The 21,708-nt window shown below is 33.9% G+C and overlaps 1 protein-coding gene across 1 annotated transcript; it reads right to left on the bottom strand.

Annotated features, from left to right (window-relative positions):
* Positions 1-897: 897 nt before the first annotated feature.
* LOC134542919 (uncharacterized) lies at positions 898-12,445 on the bottom strand. Its single transcript, XM_063387511.1, has 3 exons — positions 9,741-12,445; positions 9,474-9,614; positions 898-6,888 (listed from the first exon to the last, which is right to left on the bottom strand). Exon 3 carries the CDS (start codon positions 6,508-6,510, stop codon positions 4,645-4,647), a length of 1,866 nt encoding a protein of 621 aa, XP_063243581.1. The 5' UTR covers positions 6,511-6,888; positions 9,474-9,614; positions 9,741-12,445; the 3' UTR covers positions 898-4,644.
* Positions 12,446-21,708: the final 9,263 nt, after the last annotated feature.

The raw sequence follows: 21,708 nt of genomic DNA on the forward strand, positions 1-21,708 counted from the left end.
ACTGTATTTTTCTGTGCAACTATATATATATATACAGGCGAACTTTTTATACTATCGGATAATTTTTTGTAGCTGAATATCTGTCTTCAAAATATTGCAGGTTATTGCATTAATTTTAGTGTTTTAAATGTATTATGTTTTTATGTATGTATACATGAGGCTAGAGCTAGAAAAAAGTTTTTGTTTGCTTTTTTAGCTGACCTGTGGCTTTTGATTACACTTTTTTTTTATATGTGATGTTTAAAAACGTTATTAGTAAATGTCCTGGCATTCGTACTTCTTGTAAAAAATATAATCATATTTTCGAAAATTAAACTATCATTTAGTAATTTATTATTGCAATATAAATACTTGTGTATGCCAGTCGCGTCTGGCGAAATGAGGAGCTCCTTCACGCTATCCCTACTGGTGACGTCAAGCATCACTGGTAGTTCGTTTTTTATGTATGAACTGGATGTCAAAGAGGCTCGAAATAAACATCAGTTGTAACTAATAATAATAATAATAATTTAATTATGAAAGGGTCACATACTCGAAGAATCGCCTTCTCTACGCAATCAAACGTGTTTTAAAATATCTAAGGAGTAGGCTACACGTCATAGGTTGTATAAGAATATTTCGGAGGGAGCTAACCAAGGATATTTTATCGTGCATACAGATAAAGTGATATTTTAAGAGTAGTATTATCCCCCCCCCCCCAACACCACCACCAAACTGATGGATTTATTGGCACATCCGTACATAAAAAAAAAACACTGCTCCAGAATCTGCACCTGAATCGTCTTAGTGGGAAAAAGGTGTACATAAATTACGAGATCACTGAGGTTATAAGGAAGGTAATCAACCAGAGTAAGTGATTAGGAGCAAGGAATACTAATGCAATTAATATTCCATTGATATAATTTAATGATAATTTTTACTCACGTTTTAGAAGTTGATATTGCTGAATAGCAAATTTTTCATTTTAAAATATTGTAACAATGAAAAATTGCGAACCAATAAACATTTTTTGCTTAGTATATCATTTTATTATGTCTTAAGACAAATGGAAACTAGATATTATGAGTACGAAATATTTGTAAGTAATAAAAATTTACATAATAAAATACTTACATTCATACAAAATACAAATATTTTTCTTAGATATACAAGTATAACTACATTTCATTTTCGGCCAACGAACAAATAGTTTTGCTTTGGGCCCTGATAATAATACATAATTACATTTTCATTTTTCACCAAAAGTACATGAGGCACAAAAGTCAATAAATCTTAAACACACAATAAAATATACCCAGATACAAACACCAATACAATAAAATAAAATACAATACAATACTAATTTTAACTGAACATTTTTTGGATATATGCATAATTTTATTAAAATTAATCAGAAAGTAATGCAGTTACATGTTTGCAACCTTACGTACTTCACTTGCCTTTAACGAATCCGGATAAGTTCAATGTTTAGCCAGCCGAAAAGGATGTTTAGATTTTATTTTTAAACGCATGTGAAATTAGTCCTTTTTTTTTTAACACTTCATCGCTGTCACGTGAATTTACGGCAACATACATTATTATTGTACTTTTGTTTTGTAGTAACGATCTGTAGGCTAAATATGTACATGTGTTTGTTGAAACTTCGTTTTAAACATCCATATACATAAATTAATTTTGTCAATTTATTTATAGATACCAGTAAAATACAAAATAAATTATATTTATTTTACGTCCTCTTAAATTATTTAAATGATATATAAAATATGACCAAAAATATTTCAAATGAAGAAGTATTTTCAACTTCAAGTACGCGAGAATTACACAGACTCATTTACTTGCGTATTGCATAGCATACATACTTCACGTCCATTTCTGACAGTCTTGCAAAGTCACTTCCAAAGTATCTACAAGTATATTCTTCAGGCGAATTCGGACACGGCATTATAATCTTACATTATATCTAGAAGACGTGTTCTTACATTTGCTTGGAGTTTTAAATTATTTTTTTGAAATAATAAAGTCAATTTTAAAGTTTAACTCATTGCAGAAACACTTACGCAATATATTTGGTGGTTCTCTGCAAGTGTATTTTGTGTTTTATTATAGTTTGATAATGAAGTTAATATGAATTTATTGCCTTTTTTCTGATATGTGTATACATTAGATGTATATGAATATAAAAATTTATGTAACAGGATGAATCTTAAATGGTTTGAACAGTTATCTATAATGACTGAGTAGGTTTTTTCATTAAAAGCCTTTCTTTTTTACTGTTTAAGTTGGATTTCTTTATAACTCAAAAAAATTATCACGTAACTAAAAAAATGAATAAAAGAGCAAACTTCTGTTCGTATGTAGGTGTTAATTTTGCTACCGTTTAAATCATGAAAATAATGTAATACAATTTGTTCTCTAGATAATTAGATTTAGAAGTAAGGCTACATATTTTAGTCATTACCATGGTACGACTTCCGGAAAAGTTTTACATTTATATATTTTTTTTACAGAAGGTACCGGAGCTTGCAGGTTGCGCAGAAAGGAATTGTATTGTTTGTGAGAGTTCTCTGTTCGCAGTAACACCTATGATATATGTTTGATGTTCTGTTTACAACTCATCGTTAAAACTAAATTTTACATACTGATTATTATCCTTTTATTTAAAATCTAAGTTATTTACAGTGTTTAAAATATGCTTTCTTGCGTTTCGTTTTGTTTGTATGATATTTGAGTCACCCGCAAAGATAATGAGATAGATATTTTATACTGCTTCTTTCGCAGTTTTTTTAATTTTAGTCTTGACAATGGGGAAGCAATTATACAGGCTGTGCTAAATAGATAAATTATGCTTTATGTCATTGAGATCAAACTCTTCTATTTTTGTGCATTTTATAGTATTCCTAGTTTAGTTAATTTATCCAACAATATATTTATACAATCAAGGCCTTAGATGCTTTATAAAAAAAACTCATCTGATTCATAATCAGTTGCCGTGTATAGATTTATTTTGTAGATAATAAGCAGTATGGGTTTTAGTGCTTAGAGTTGATGTAAAACCATGTATTAAATTTGAAAGTATTTTGTACTTTTCATACTTAAAATTATCATACAATTTTCAAATATTTTTCGATATAATTAAGGACACCTGTATTTCGTGAATACATCTCGTGTCAGGCTATTTCACACATAACTGTAGCTTTTTTTTCTTAGAGGTTTGGCGAATTGCGGGCGTGCAGCAGTACGGTAACTACGTCCTCATTGGCCCCGTCAAGTGCGGGAAAACAGCCTTCACCGACCACAGCCAATAATTACAAGAAAAATCTACAGTGTTTTGTTAAATACCTTGACACGAAATGTATTAGCGAAATACAGGTGTCCCTAAATATAAGACGTAATTGCTCTCGGACGATAATTTTCTTTACTGGTATTATCACCTTTCTAATGCAGGAGAATAGTTTTTGTAGTCTTGTGATTCCCATTCTGAAATAATTCCAATAATGGAATATGTGTTTATTATAATAAATGGAGAAGTGTATATAATATTAGCAAATGGCTCATTAAAAATATGAAAAGAAATAATCATAAATTACAAATCATTCTACTGCACATAAATCACAGATTTTAAAAAGCAAAAATTACTATAACATTCAAAATATTACAGAGCGTGCAATGTAGAAAACACGGACGCATGTTGTTGTCTAAATGCAATAAATAAAATACAAGTCTGCGGCTTTAAAAACAAAAGAAATAAAATGTTTCATAAATATTCAACGCTTGTAAGGGTACAACTATTACACTGATATGACATAGTTTTTCTAGTAAGTACATCATACAAATTCCTAACCAGGCACACACAAATATATAATTTGTGTTACACTTCAATAAATTTGGCCATGATTTAAACCTAATAAATAAAGAATGCAAACAAGCTAAACTCTACAGAGTATCGTCGAATAAAATCTGGGCCAAAAGTAAATCAATATTTTAGTGCTCAATACAATTCGAAGGAAATGGAAGATATTTTGTAGTATTATAAATGATAATACAAGGATTGCTGATTTGGTTTTGTATTAATTTTGAGCGTAAAACCACCCCGAAAATATTGAATAAATTTTTCAGTTAAACTGCATATAAACTGAACTGGTTTGCTAGCTGTCTTGCTATCGTAAACATGACTGTGAGTCTGATTGGCCATGTTGGTGATATGCACGATTTTCAAGGCTGTCTCCCGATATTATATATGTGTTTTATTTTTATACAAAATGAAGCACGAATATGTTATATATTTATTGTATGAGATACTAGTTGCAAAGACGTTACAGTTTGATTTTATGGGTAGTGAATCAGTGGTATAAAATAACTTCATTTATTTTTTCCCGATAGCATCTTTTTGACATTAGTATAAAATAATCACTCGCCAACCAGAGAACCTTATTTTTTGTAGTCATGAAAAAAAAATGTTTGTATTCAATATCAGCTAATAACTTACTATTGCTTATGTCATCAAATACATTTACAGTACTGTTCAATTTGTACAAGCATGAGAAGTAAACAATAATTAGAATTTTTTTATCAGATATAAAGCATCACTGTATCAAATTAAAAAAAAGAGTTCTCGTCAGCCACACAATTTCTGTCTCTCAAAATTCACACATCTGAAATTTTGCGTTTCTTTGAACGACTTTCTTGTGCCTGTATAATATATTCTGGCTCACGAATCGGTTGTCCCCTGGGACGACATGGATCAGCAAGCTCTGGCAACAAGCAGTTGTTAAAAAATCGCAACAATTTTGACTCCATTTTCTCAAGCCAGAAACAATCATCTCTCACAATTCTTTCTATTGAAATGCCTTTCGTTGTCCAAACGACAAAATCACACCACTTTCTTCGTGTGATGTGTAATTGCCCTTGCACTTGATAGTAGTAATTGTGAGAGCGATTCAAGCAAAGCTCGCCGTCGACAACTCTGCAAAAGAACGTTTTCAGCTGCATTGCTGCATCTAAAGGGTTAAGTTCCCTTGCAGAGTATGGACATTTCACCTCCACCAAACCATCTTCATCAACTAAACCATCAGGAGAAGCTGCAAGAAAGCAATGCTGAAGGTCAACGAAGAGACCACATTGTTTAACAGTATGGCCTGTTTGTTCTTCGTATAAAGCGACAGCTATGCGCTCGTTTGCTAGACCATGTATTGTGGCAGCATTCTCCAATACACGACTGTACACAATCGCTTCCACTGTCACTTTACACGAAGTATTTTCCCTCATTTTACAGACACGTCCGAAAAAGGAAGCAGTGACTCGTTTTCTCCGCTCCTTCATCCACAACTGACTGCTTCCTTGATCTCGTGTCTGCACCTCCAGATCATTCCTTTCTTGCACTGTAAGCTCTATGCTTCTCATCACAGACTCAGTCAGAATTTCTAGTTCAAGACCAGAAGCTGGAGGCTGAGTTGCATGAGGACCATAGCTCTTATCACCCTGTGGTTTAAATGATTCCGATTTCCGTGGTACATGCGGATTCATATCCAACCTTCGCCTACAGTTCGCCTGCTGTTTCTGTCTTTTTGCCATTAATCGCTTCACAGTCACTCCAGGGCTGTGACCTGTGATCGCCTTCATAGTTTGTCCATGCCATTTGTAGCGAAGTTGGAAAGACAAACCAGCAGCAGTAGCCCTACGGCTGTAAGACCCCTGCTGTGAACGGTTTATCTGCTTACCGCCAGCCATCCTTGCAACTAATGACATGTACATTTCTGCTTGGTTGGTTGTGAGATCCATTACAAGTGCTTGTGACTTTGCTCTCACTCGGTCAAAAGCTTGTTTGATTCCCACAATCAATTCACGAGGCAATGCGTCATAACTGCAGGGATTTGCTGTTTTACCAGCTCTCTCACACACATCTAAATTGCATAACTTATGGTCTCCAAACACATGGTTGGGCACATTTAGAAGTGTTGATTGAAGTAGCATAGCATCACCCCCACAGTTGCTGATACAACCTCTTGCACAGCGACAGAGGGCTTTGATTTTCGACTGGCTGAGATGCCGCATATGGATGCCCTTGGCTATGGCATAAAGATTCTTTTTGAGATTCTTCACGACATGGTTAGCACATTCAATCTTTTCAACATCTCTTCCGTACGAAACATTTGCAACTATGGCTGCATGCACACTTGAATCCCCATCACCAACAAACTTCTTAAATTGAAGTTTGTACTTGGCTTCACAGAACCGGAAACCTTCCACTATAATGTCTGCCTCCATTGCAGTGGAAGAATCAGTCCAGTTCCGGAAACACAGGTGAGGCGTGGGTTCCTTTTCCATCTGTTCGCTCCGAATGCATGCGGTACAATATTTGTTTCTCACACCAAGGAATAACAATTTCTTAGTGTAGAAGCCAATTATTATAGCACATCCAGACTTAGCAGAATACCTATGACCATAGGATCTTTGGCTCCAACCTCCATCCAAAATTCCTATGGTCCAAGCATATTCCTCATTTCCAACCATTTCGCCATAGAGAACTCTTCCAGTGCAGCATCTTCCATTTCCTTCTGCAACATTGCCTTCCAGTGCTCTCCGATTCTGTTCTCGTGATAAGAAAAGCAACCCGGGCTCATAGGATGCATATCAATTAGTGACAATAGTTCATACAATGGTCCGTAGCCTAGACCAACCGAAATTGCGCCCCAAACAATCTTATCGTTGATATCTAAGTTGGTATCGATTTTGCATTTTCTTTTTCTTCCCACTGGAAGGCATTCCACAGGCTCAGATTTGAACTGCTGCTCTTGATTGCAGTGAGTGCACTTAAATTTAAAATTTGTCAGCAGACCGTACCTGTTGACACTTTCCAGAAAATATGTTCCTGAAGATGAAATGGGACACCTGTAAAACCAACATAATAATAATTTCTGGTAACATCTCCCAAAAACATTTGTTACCCGTTTGGCTTTCACACAATAAACAAGACAATTTTTTACTAGCATCGGCAATTTAGCTATAACTATTGCTATACATTGGTACTCAAGCTGTTAGGTTGTGATTTTATTAATTTCATACAACTGCTCTAACAGCATAATATTGCATACATCCAAACTACTGTCGTTAAAATCGAACATAAATAGCTTGCAGTGAATCCTGAAAGATCTGCCCGACTCTTTGTGATAAAAGATTATTCTATATATACGTAAATGTACGTTGAAGTGCACTGAGGTAAGGTGGTCAAGTTATCAGTACGGGTGTTACCTCGTTTCACCATACACAATAATCTTAGCAGCTCCTGAGCTCTGTCGAGTGACATGTGAACAGAATAAAATGAAAGAGATAAACTTACATGCCAGTAGGTTCGCTAATTTTTGAATATGAACAGAAGCTTCTTTATCTTTGTACTTATCAATATAATAACATGCACACCACTACAGTTTTCCCAAACTGTTGATGTGCATGTCACAATTAAATAAAAAAATAATTGTGACATGGCTCGAACAGATATACATTTTACATGCTTAAAAATTATGCTATTTTAATGTAAGTCTGGAATGTTGTTCAAGAAAAGGATACAATTTTCATTTGCATTTCACTGTGCTGCAAGAAGCCATGTGGCCATGGCCACATTTATTCGCGCATTTGCCCTCTTACACATCATGGTATAGTAAAACACTATTTCGATCATCATCGTCTTCACCTCCAAAAAATTAATAATAAAAAATTAATAAAAAATAAATTGGATATTTACGTTGAGGTATTAAAATGTTACTTACTCGTAGAACAGATAGGTACTATCGCCATATCGGCAGACACGTTGGCACGTCCAACTGTCGTAAGCCAAGCGTGCAAATGTTATGATGCTATCTTCTTATAAGTAACAAGAATATGCACAATTAGAATATTACGTTTTTAAATTATTAAAAAATATATTTATCTTGTTCCTTTTACTATGTTTCTTAAAAAATTTCTGCAACAACGTTCTTCCGAAAGAAGGTATACACCGATTTTAAAGGTGCGTGCCTACTTTTTAATTTTATTTTTTTAGTAATTAGAAAATAAAAATTGGTACTTTTCCCACTTTCATCATTGAGGCTGCGACCCAAATTTAAAGTTTCCAGCCCTTTTGACAGTGGGTTGGAATTTGTATAGGCCATTGTGTGAGCGAGTGAATTACTTTTTGCATATTCGAGCAATTCTAAATTTAGGCCCTAAGTTTAATTATAACAATTTCACGTCAGCCAGAAAGCTCAAAGGCTGGTAAAACAATAGAATTTTATTTCATATAATTCTGTATCAATTTCATCTAAGTATTACACACCCATTTAAACACAATTTCTATACATAATAATTTTACTTCAGCAAGGTCTTCGGTTTCTTGTAACAAATAAAATTACCTAAAAAAATAACTGGACATACTTAAACAAAGTTTTTAAATTGTAACATTTGCCAAAGAATTTAAATAAATCTAACTGCAAATGTAAGAACACAGTATAAAGGTCTTTAAAATTGTATTTTGGAAAATTACCTCAATGTTTATTTGCTAAAACTCCTCATTTCACTTGTTGTGTGTGCGCGCACGTGGAACTTATGTTTCTATGATCATTTATAGTTGCAAATAATGTAGCGGAAGTTAAATTGAAAAATATATAATTCTTTCTGGCCAATATTTGTTTACAAACAAAATTTTACAGACCCCAAAAGCAAAAAAAAAAAAAAAAGAATCGCCACTGCCTTGTAATTGTGTTTCTAACGAACTTGTATAACTAACGAAAATGTGTAACTGCTAGGGGTTAGTGATACAATAAATGCTTGGGTAGTGAAAAATCCATTGTTGAACGACAGCATCGAGAGATTGGCCCTTATTTTTGTATCGTTATATACATAACTAAATAATTACGGGAGGAAGTGGCCGTAGGCGGCTGGTCCGCTCGGCGCGCAGGGGGGTTCCTTTGCGCGGCTGCCAAAAGTATGAAATTAAAAGAAAAACATAATATTGTTCGTACTGCAATTCAACTTTGCATTGCTTAGTGTAAAACTATACGATAAAAATGGAACCCTGTAATTTTTTAGCATAGTAATTATTTTTTTTGTTTGTTGGGGCAAAAGTCCATCTTTCCCCGATGAAAATTTTATATGGTGTGCAATTTTTTTTCCACTATAGTGTTTAACCTCTTATCGAATAAAGGCTTACTACGTTAGTAAGTAGCTCCACCACAGTTCACTCGATATATGCGTTAGCTGTGATTACATTGGCTATTTATCTCTCCTCGTCAATATGGCTCAAATATATTTTCCTTTTATTTTCAACATTTATTAATTTAAATCGGTATTGTTACATATCTATCCTATTTACTTACTAACTAATGAAGTCAATAAGTTTGTAGAAGAATTTTCAACCTTCCAGCCGGTTAAACGTTCAGAAGGCGGTAAACAGTAGTGGAAAAAAATCTAAATAACTCAATTTTACATAAAACAATTTTTACCTGTGTCTCTCCAGAAGACGGCATTGCACCATGAAGTGACGAACGTCAACCATCATTCGACCCTCTAACATACTGAGTCCCGGATCTGTCTGTGGCAATGGAGGCTCGTAAACCACTATCAGCGGAGGAAGGTCATCATTCCTAGAAGAGTTATTCCCTTTTAAGAAACATAGCCCATACAATAATTTTTATTCATATGAGTATTATCACATGAATTCTAAATTTACCTGTCATATCACAAACAAGATATGTAAGTGTAAAGCTTACCCTTGATAGTCATCGGACAGAGTATGTGTACTGTCATCAGTGTTGCGTGATGTACACGCCGCCACTGAAGACGCCATGGTGGTTACATCTGGCACTGTGGGGACCGAACTTTCACCGCCTGGGCTCTCTGGCAAGGTTGGTGTTGCAGGACCATCACCAGCAGGCAGAGGGTTCTGTGTCAACCCCAGCTTCTTCTTTTTTCTCGCTAATGTTGCAAGCCTAAGTGAAATAATATAATTCATTAGAGTAGTTAAAGAATTTTAATTTGCCTTTGCTTTAATATTCATTAAGTTTGCTAGTTTAAGATTTATTAAAAATTTATTTAAAGGAAACTATTTAATTAAAAATAGCCTGTCCCCCCCCCCTTCTTTTTTTTGTGATTCATCTGCTGTTTGCCTAGATTTAGTCCATTAATCATTAATCTCTCTGTTGTCTATTTTCATCTGTAATATTTTTTAAAATATTTCTGAGTTAAGTGGTTTTTGTTTGTTGATTTTACTCTCGAATTGTTTAAGGTTTTTTCTGGGTGCACTTATAGCAATTTTTGCGGAAATTTTGATTTATTTACTACACATTATAGCATAAGTTTCGACCAATAGGTGGCACGGTAAAATGTCTAACATGTTTTTTATGTGATTAATTACGCATTTGTATTTAAAAATGCTTAAACTGTCTTTGGAATTTTGAATTCTATTCTGAACCACCTTTAGCATGTTACTGAATTTTACGTAACTATAAAAGATGTTGTCAATAACTTAATATGTTGCTCAGAATTCATATAGTATTACATTTGGCAAATTTTAAACCTGTAGATGCTCTTTAATAGTACTTAATTTTTTTTCATTATTTTTGCAAACAGTAGTTGTACCTTCGGAAATAAAAAGTAAATATTACAAAACTAAACTTGAAAAATATTTATCTACTGTATTAATCTTTATGCTACAAAACGAAATTTCGTTTGTGTGTGGGTACATTTTCACATTTGTAGTGTTACGTAACTGTTTACATACACGGATATCATCGTGATTATGGTTAAATATTTTTTTTATAAAATTAGTCAAGATTTAATTTAATAATGGGCCATTTCAGCGAAAAACTTGTAATGAAATGTTGGTATTCTGTAAGACAATGAGTTGAAGGATTGCTGGAATCAGAAGAAAAAAACAGTATGTGACGAAATTGTTTGTTTGTTTTTTTCGAAAGAGGAAGTATCTAAAATAAACTTAATCTCATAACGTGCCAGAGACGATTAAATGTTATGTTTTTGTGCACGTAAACTGTCAACAGAAAATAAAATTTTTCTAAATGGCCTGCTTGTTTTTAGTGCATTATATACTGTATTTTATATACGCATTTGTTATAGGAATATACTATAAACTTTGACTTAATGGAACGATGTACGACATGTAATATGATTTGTCTTGTCATTTAGGTTGTATTTCCCAGGTTAGAACGAACAGTTACAACTCAAATGGAATTTTTAAGTAAGTACTTAAGTTTAAAAATTCATAATATGTTTGTGCCGCGTAGAATGCATGAAAACCATCGATAACTATATAATAATTGCCGCGGACTAATACGTATGCACTCATTTATACAAATTTGATTTCCTAGTCTAAACTCCCCCGTATCAAATACAGTCCTGCTACGATATTTGTTTTGTTTGCATTCATTTTGTTTTAGCACACCAATGTTTTTTTATGGCATATAAAACGTGCATTTTGTATCTAATTCTTATTCCTTACATTACTTTCTTTAGAAAATTTCAAATACGTAAGGAAAAATCATTAAAAAAAATATAGAATTTTCAACGTACCAGCGCAGCGGTGCGACTTCCTGAAAGATTTTATGTAGTTTTACGTTTCATAGTCCAAGAAACCCATAACCATCATCAGTTCTAAAGTTATATGTATATGTATGTATATATATATATATATCACAATTTTATGAACACGATAACTGCCGTAATTTTTCGCACATCAATTCCAAACTGATACATAAAATCAAGTAATGGAAAATCTCGATCGAGTTCGTCAATGGACAAAATCAGTCCATAGGGGTAGAAATGGGGAAGGTTTTTTTTAACAGAAAAATCGCAACAACTTCCATAATATGATGCATATCGCATCCGTGTGAACATAAAGCTTAAAGGAAAAAATAGGAAGAACTTTTGTCTGAATAAGTTTTTGATACGACCAACCATAACTGCAAGGGGTGTAAAAATTTAAGTGTTTCGGACCAAAAAAATCGTAACTCTCTTATTATGCATACTATCGAATCCGTTATAATTCTTCAAAAACCTTGTAATTTTTTAACTAAATCTTTTGTCGGAAACAATTTTTGATTAGACGAACCATTTTTGCAGGGGTTAAACAGGAATTGACAAAAAAAAAAATCATTGCTCCCTTAGTAGGCACACCATCGAATATGTTCTAACTGTTTGTAAATCTTATAAACGTTATCAAAAAATTTTGTCTGAAACAATTTTAGATACACCCAATCATTGTAGAGTTATCCTTAATTTTCGCTATAGCAAAAAACTATGGGGAAATATTGAATAAACACAATCTCTTTCATTGCTATATCAATTTGTTATTTAATTTGAGGTGTTGCAGTTACTAGGAAACATGTATCACATTAAAAGAATATTCATATTTTTAAATTTTTATATAACCAAGCATCACTGCAATGGGTGAAATAACAAAAAAAAAAATCATTGTTTGAGTAACTACGCTATATAATATATACGTCTTAATTTTTTATAAAAATTCTAAATACTATCTCAAACCTTTATCAAATAAATAAATACTACAAAATATACGGGCGAAAGGGATTTTTAATATAATGCCATTGATTTTAACACCAACACAGTATGTACAAGAAAAGGGTAATGTAATTATTTAAAAAAAAAATTACCGCTAGTTATAAATTAATAAATTCTTTAAACTCTAAACCAATAAAACGGCTAATAATATAAATATATATAACATAAATATATACATATGAATGGACTGGAATTACTTTTCCGGGGAAAAAAAAATACAATATGTGATTACAATGTAGAACAAGTACATAAAAATACTTACTCAAGTTGGCGTCGATGGGCTTCTTTCCATTTCCTGCTGTGCTTCATTTTAAATACACGTCCACTTACTATTGCTGATACTAGTGTTGTGTTTTGACCGTTTCGAAGCGATAATATTCCCGCCTGAACTCCTGCGATATTCGAGGCATCTAGTGAGTAAACTCGGAACCAACCGGAGCTCTAGCGGCAAACTGTTGAACTCGTTCCTTTCATCAGCGGCAAGTGACAGTTAAATCACAATATTTTGTACTCAGATTATTTAAATTCTGTACGTTGTATTAAAAAAATTAAACCGAAGAATTGTTCATTGTACCTCCTTTAAGTTGTGTGCAAAGTAACAGCCGTGTACAGTTTAAATATATACCTAATATTTAGTTTTGAAAATTTCTAAATTAAAATTAAATAAGAAAGAATTTTTTGAGAAAATTTTCATCATCATATTTACAAAATTCAAAGTTTTATTTACAATTCTACTGTTTATTAATTTTTTTATCTACTACGATATTCATGGGAGAAATAATTTTCTTGGAGGCTGCAAAACTAAGGATCTTAGCCTTAACCAACATGGATGGATCCAAGGATATTTTATGGGGGGGGGGGGGGGGGGGGGTTTGGCAGAACATCAAAAAACATATGAGAATTTAATGTATTTGGCTGTTGTCTAGGTTTTTCTGTCCTAAATCTGCTGATGAAAGATTTTGGAGAATGGGAAGGGGGAGTAGAAGTGGAGACTTTTTAAAATCCATTGTATCCACTGTACAAGAAGGGATTTATTTGCGGGGAGAGGCAGAGCATCAGCATGCAATTTTGTTTTGTTGAGGTAGAATATTATGTTTTTTTAATATATGTTAAGTACTGAATGGTTGTTATAATATTGAGAAATAATCATGATATTTTAACTTGTTTTGTGCTAAATCTCTGTGTGAAGCCACGAAACTGTGCGCTTCTGTAACTACATTTTTTGTTGCGTTATTACAGCCTACTGTGCTGCTATAACGGTAGTAACAGTACAAAAAGTACAGACAGAAATATCAGTTGGTGCTATAGTTGATTTTCTCACTAAGTAGGTAGATTTACACAATAATAAATAAGGTTTGAAAGAATTATGTAATATAAACACGTATAATGCTGAAAAAAAATTTTTAACTGACAACACATTTGGATTCATATTTATTTTGTATTAAAAAAAAACAGTTCCAAACTAGGTATCAAGGCTTTGTTACATATTAAACCTGTTATTGTACAGGTTGTACTTTGGGCACATTTATTTGCCAGTAGTCTATATCGAAATCTCAGTGTCAAATGTAGCACAATGCGTTAGTTGATTGTTATTTATTATACAAGAGTCCTTTCAGTTCTATATTTAATTTTACAAGAAAATACTTCACTTGTGATAAAAAATGTATATTGCCCTAGATTAGCCATTCATTACGTCTTGTTTGTTACAACTAAATAGTTGTTAAATAGCACCCTTGGCATCTACCAGCCTAACGAACTACAGTTAATAATTTATATTGGACATGGAGACACTGCAATAATTACAACACTGTTTAAGTGTTGCCCTCCCTATCCCGCCAAGTAATTGTTATTTATACGTCAAATTAAGCATCAGATAAATGCTGGATGCTCCTAATACTATCTCACACAAACTGATTTGAAGCAGTGCTTTTTGATTGCATCTTTCTGCAATGAACACTAAATGTAGAAGTCTTAATTTCACCTAAAAGTTTTAATGCAAGGCACCTATTGGTGTGCTTACGAAACAGCAGACCCACAAATCAAACGTAAACAACACCATAAAAATATTATTTCATTGTCCACCGTTATACTAAAATAGTCATTACTAAGTTTTTTTTAGTGTTATATTGGTTCTTAGAGGATCAAGCTATTGAAGTTTAACTATTCACTTAGAGTTGATGCTGCCTAGTGCTGTCATAAGTTCAAAGAGACATCCAGTAGATGTGGAAATGTTATCAAGTGGTCTAATAGTTGAAATAATTGTAATAATTATATCTGTGTTTTGAGTGATGTAAATCTACGGGTGTAAAAATGGGATATGTATTTAAAAATACATTTACGTGTCATGGAGTTTTATCAGGAATGGTTAAGTTGGCTACCAACTATCATATAGTTAAAATTTTATTTGTGTGAATAACAAAATGTAGAGGGTAAATGTTTTGTACATTATGTTAATTCTTTTCATTGAGAGAATTGGTTTTTACTTACATAGAGTTACCATATTATTAAGTTATACTGGTTTATAAACAGTTGTAATGTTAATGGTTTTGCTAAGCAAACATATTCAAACAATTATTGTAAATATAAATTTAAAAGGTGTACTGTTGCATAAATTATATAATATCCCACTTACTTTACTACTTACTCAATGCTGCAAAACAGAAAATATAAGCTCGGCTGATCAGAATACTAAAGCTATATGACATCCATCAGCTAACATTGCTTTCATTTTAGATGTAGTTAAACCTTTTAAGAAGTAACGACAACTACAAATGGCGGTGTATTCATCATCGTTAGAATTCTATTGTGATGTATACATATGTATTATATTTAAACATGACCGTCATGTTGCTTGAGATTGTTAGATCACTCGGCTCCCAGCAGGGCGATACAGGTTTGATTCCCGCCAGGTTTGCTACCCTGATTTTTCACAAGTACGGAACATAGTAGACATTACCATACCCCAGTGCGGATCTTAACTTTGGGGAAGGCTGATGACCAGACGGTTCTGGGATGTATATAAATATACCACCCAATTAATTGTAGTGTCTGCAACTTTGGGAAAATAATTCCTGCTAAAATGCTGTTTCAACACAGTTCCGATGGCTTGAAAAGTCACTGTAAAAAGTAATTATAAATTTTTTAGAAAAAAAAAATTGAATTGACTTAGGTTAGGTGCCGACTGCAGAAGATAACATTTGTCTTCCTTCTCAGGTTATTTTAATTTTAGGGATTATTGATGAGGGTCGGGGGACCGGTGTCTGTCACTCCCGTAGGTCGGCAGGTTTTCTCAGAGTGCTCTCTAAGCTCCACATCCACCCCAAAAAAATATAATCAAAATAACTACAGAATATACATTTTACCAATTATGAGAATTTATTTAGCACAATGTTTGCATGAGCTACTGCTGGTTTCTAGAAAAGACAATTCCATCTAGGGGTTCAGTTGGAAATTTCAGAACAAGTTCAAATCCCCCAATTTTTGGGAGGAATCATTATCAAGACATGCATCAACAGCATATTTAAACACAGTTGAAAAAATGCTTCATCAAATGATGTGCAATATAGTAGTGTAGGATAGGGCATCTGTGCACTGAGTCCTGGTTATGGTGACTGTGGTGTCGACCGCCATATTGGATTGTGACATCACGGCGACCATCTTGGATCCGCCATATTGGATGACGTCATCGCCGACATTTAGTTTTCTCGAACATTCCGCAGTTTTGTTTTATGCCATTTTGAATTATGACGTCTCCGTTTCAATTTCCGTTACGGCCGGCATCTTGAAAATCTTTATCATCCGATTTTAAAGAATTTTTTTTTTTAAATTTATAAAAAAATTAATCAATCTAATTAATTAATAAAAATTTAATAAAATATTATTTAAAAACCACTGTTGCACTTATCGTTACGGTCACCAACTTGGATGATATAAATGTTGCATGTTTCGTTACATCCGCCATCGAGTTTGAGTACGATGACAGCGATACACTTTACGTTATGACTGCCATATTGGATCCTATTAATGTTGCATGTTTCATTATGGCCGCCAGCTCGAAAATCTTAATTATTTATCTGATTAGAATGAAAAAAAGTTCAAAATTCATCAAATAATTAACTTATTAGAATACTGATTGATTAGATGAATTCCCGTACTTGGTTCGAACCCGGTAAGAGAAAAAAAAAAAACAGATCCTTCCTCCATGGAAGCTACCTAGATTGACCTCTTACCACCAATACCAATGTATATATCTTCAGCTGGTATGTCGTCATGTCTGCCACCTTGTCTACGTCCTCTGGAGGCCGCCATCTTGTTTTTGTCTGCTTAGAGTGTGCCGACGACATTTTAGTATAACTTTATGTTCACCATACCTTTGACCTTGACTGTTGGCATTGAACTTTGAACTTAACCTCGAAATTTTATATAGAATGTTGGCATTTAACTTTGAAATTTGACCTTGACCTCTAAAATTGTCCTTGAACTTGACGACCATCATGGATCCGACATTTTGTGTTCAGTACATGCTACCAGGAGCTACCACCTGCTAGAGGACATTGCCACCATCTTGTTTTCATCTGCTGGAGAACACCATCTTGTGTGTGTACTCATCTTATAGAGTACATTACCATCATGCTAGTTTTATTCTAACCCGCTAGAGTGCAGTAATCATTTATTATTACTGGGGTCCCTTTTATCTTGAAAATAGGGCACCATATTGAAATAATGTAATTATTTAGCTAGAGATTCGGGAAAAAATTCTAAAAGTCACCGAAAAAAGCACTTATTAATTTACATATTGAATAGATGGATTCCTGTCCTCGGTTCATTCTTGTCCAGTGACAGGTGTAACTAAATATTAAACATATTTAATATTTGGTTTTCCATTACCTTTCGTGGAATTTATTAATCATTCACTCTACGAAAAACAACTCACCATCTAAATAAATACAGTGCCGCTATGCCTTACATTAAAGTCTAGTTTTTTGATACTTTAAAATGTACGTGTACAAAACCATCCATTCATATACACCAAGCTTCTTCGGACCGCAAGACCGGGTCATGAACAATGTCAGACATTTAGTCCATGAACACAGTACACGCAGGAAAAAGGCATGTACACAGTACACACAGGAACACGGCATGTGACACAGGAGAAAATGGAATGTGCACACAGTACACACAGGAAAAACATAATGTACACACAGGAATAAACGGAATGTACACACAGTACATACAGGAAACGGAATGAACACACTGTACACACACACAGTAGCGGAAACACAGGCTTAGATGGAAATCAGAATACAAGAACTAAAACATACTTTTTTTTAAATATAAATTAATTCATTTATTTTTCAATAGTAAACCCATGACAGTTAAACAAATGATTATTGTATGTAGCCATTTTCCGCAGTTCTTTAAGTATGGATGATACTTCGTCGATATGCGAGTAGTTTCCTCTACGAACAGACGAACAGATGTCACCAACGGTCTTAGCCCCGGTCAACCAATATGTTTGGATCTTTCCATGATGTGTAATCAATCTCTTCTGCCACCATCTTCCTTGCACATTTATAATAAATATTATGATTTCTGGTGTCTTCTGTTAACACCAACCTCAGGGTAACTTTCATCATCGAGCCAGTGATCATCACAAGCTTGATCAGATTTATTTAATATAACACAACTTTTCCATCGTTTTGATCTCAGGAAACCATCACAGCCTTCGATCTTGCCTGCTTTAGCTGCTTCAGCCCAGTCTTCGATCACGTCGCCAGCTTCAGAGTCACTGTAGCAATCACTGTAGAAGGCATCGTCTTCACCCAGATTACCGTAAGAATTCGATATCGTTGATGTCGAAGTGTCTTCATCGTCTTCATGCTTCCTTTTTAGGAGTCCATCATTTTTACAAAGTATGGAGGATCTACTGAATAGAGGCTTGAATGTATTCTCACTTTTCACATTAAGGATTCTTCCATTAGTTTCAGTCTCCCATAAATCATCAACGTCCTTCATTTTAAGTTCTTTGTCGATATCGGGTGAGCTAATACCATCACGCTCAGGACAAGGAAAATTATTTATATCAACCAGCACACACTTCATTTGTGTAGTGTCTTTATCGATGTCCTCTATGCCGTAAGTGGGCTTGGCTTTACATGTTCTACCATGTCGTTTTAAGCAGTCAATTGGTGTTAACAACCTGCTACACCGATTACAGCTTAACATTTTGCGTAGTGGGTTTTTAACACAATCATTCTTCTCATGACGTCTAGCATTCCTTCTCATGACAAAATCCTTACCACAGTATCTACAGCGGCTTCCTTCCGATTCAGCTGCAGATAACAAACCATGAACCATGGTAGCTTCTGTGACTAATGTTAGATGCAAACTGCCAGTTTTTTCCAATTAGAACCATTCATTAATTTTTTAGAATTTTTTAAATATTTCATCAGCGATAGTTAAGTTATCTTATGTAAAGCAAATTATTGTAAGTAGTTCTGCTTGTCAACAACAGATGAGACGTCATATTTTGCTTGCAGGTAAAAATTATTTATTTTATGTTGGATGCGGGATGCTCACTAACGATCGCAAAAGAAGGAAGGCTTCGCTAGACAAGATGAAGGAAGTTCGTCCTTCGTCATAAGTGTTTCTCATCAGTCTTATAACATTTTTTGTGGACTGAGAAATGTTTTTTTTTAAATTCACCTTATAAAAATATTGACAGTCTGATTTAGTAGCAGAAATTAAAAATTTAATTTCAACACAGGATAAAATGGTATGACTCATTAAGTAAAAAAAATCCTTCATGCAGATATCGATTTCTCATCTGTAACCAGAAGCACTTGGAGAAAACCACCAGATTTCTAGCCAGGAATAATCATAAGCACTTGGAGAAAACCATCTAAATATTAACAAGAATAATCAGGAGCACATGGAGAAAACCACCATAATATTGACAATAATAATCAGAAGCACACTGAGAAAACCGCCACATATTTTCTTTGATATCATAAAATTACAGGGAAAAAATATTTTAAAATATAAATATATTAATTAAAAATTAAAAAAAAATAAATAATAAAATTCTGGCTTGTTCTAGAACTCTACTTTGCTCAACAATGAGAAGTTTACAAACTAGCAGAAACTATTTATGTATTTTATGTTTTATTTTATATTCTTTATTAATTTATTTATATTTTAAAATATTTTTTTCTGTAATTTTATGATATCAAAGAAAACGTGTGGCAGTTTTCTACGTGTGCTTCTGATTATTCTTGTCAATATTATGGTGGTTTTCTCCATGTGCTCCTGATTATTCTTGTTAATATTTAAATGGTTTTCTCCAAGTGCTTCTGATTATTCCTGGCTAGAAATCTGATGGTTTTCTCCAAGTGCTTCTGGTTACAGATGAGAAATCGATATCTGCATGAAGGATTTTTTTTTACTTAATGAGTCATACCATTTTATCCTGTGTTGAAATTAAATTTTTAATTTCTGCTACTAAATCAGACTGTCAATATTTTTATAAGGTGAATTTAAAAAAAAACATTTCTCAGTCCACAAAAAATGTTATAAGACTGATGAGAAACACTTATGACGAAGGATGAACTTACTTCTCCTTGTTGTCTAGCGAAGCCTTCCTTCTTTTGCAATCGTTAGTGAGCATCCCGCATCCCACATAAAATAAATAATTTTTACCTGCAAGCAAAATATGACGTCTCATCTGTTGTTGACAAGCAGAACTACTTACAACAATTTGCTTTGCATAAGATAACTTAACTCTCGCTGATGAAATATTTAAAAAATTCTAAAAAATTAATGAATGGTTCTAATTGGAAAAAACTGGCAGTTTGCATCTAACATTAGTCACAGAAGCTACCATGGATCATGGTTTGTTATCTGCAGCTGAATCGGAAGGAAGCCGCTGTAGATACTGTGGTAAGGATTTTGTCATGAGAAGGAATGCTAGACGTCATGAGAAGAATGATTGTGTTAAAAACCCACTACGCAAAATGTTAAGCTGTAATCGGTGTAGCAGGTTGTTAACACCAATTGACTGCTTAAAACGACATGGTAGAACATGTAAAGCCAAGCCCACTTACGGCATAGAGGACATCGATAAAGACACTACACAAATGAAGTGTGTGCTGGTTGATATAAATAATTTTCCTTGTCCTGAGCGTGATGGTATTAGCTCACCCGATATCGACAAAGAACTTAAAATGAAGGACGTTGATGATTTATGGGAGACTGAAACTAATGGAAGAATCCTTAATGTGAAAAGTGAGAATACATTCAAGCCTCTATTCAGTAGATCCTCCATACTTTGTAAAAATGATGGACTCCTAAAAAGGAAGCATGAAGACGATGAAGACACTTCGACATCAACGATATCGAATTCTTACTGTAATCTGGGTGAAGACGATGCCTTCTACAGTGATTGCTACAGTGACTCTGAAGCTGGCGACGTGATCGAAGACTGGGCTGAAGCAGCTAAAGCAGGCAAGATCGAAGGCTGTGATGGTTTCCTGAGATCAAAACGATGGAAAAGTTGTGTTATATTAAATAAATCTGATCAAGCTTGTGATGATCACTGGCTCGATGATGAAAGTTACCCTGAGGTTGGTGTTAACAGAGACACCAGAAATCATAATATTTATTATAAATGTGCAAGGAAGATGGTGGCAGAAGAGATTGATTACACATCATGGAAAGATCCAAACATATTGGTTGACCGGGGCTAAGACCGTTGGTGACATCTGTTTGTCTGTTCGTAGAGGAAACTACTCGCATATCGACGAAGTATCATCCATACTTAAAGAACTGCGGAAAATGGCTACATACAATAATCATTTGTTTAACTGTCATGGGTTTACTATTGAAAAATAAATGAATTAATTTATATTTAAAAAAAAGTATGTTTTAGTTCTTGTATTCTGATTTCCATCTAAGCCTGTGTTTCCGCTACTGTGTGTGTGTGTACAGTGTGTTCATTCCGTTTCCTGTGTGTACTGTGTGTACATTCTGTTTATTCCTGTGTGTACATTATGTTTTTCCTGTGTGTACTGTGTGCACATTCCATTTTCTCCTGTGTCACATGCCGTGTTCCTGTGTGTACTGTGTACATGCCTTTTTCCTGCGTGT

Source organism: Bacillus rossius, assembly GCF_032445375.1.
Source record: "Bacillus rossius redtenbacheri isolate Brsri chromosome 9 unlocalized genomic scaffold, Brsri_v3 Brsri_v3_scf9_2, whole genome shotgun sequence".
NCBI classification, from domain to species: Eukaryota; Metazoa; Arthropoda; class Insecta; order Phasmatodea; family Bacillidae; genus Bacillus; species Bacillus rossius.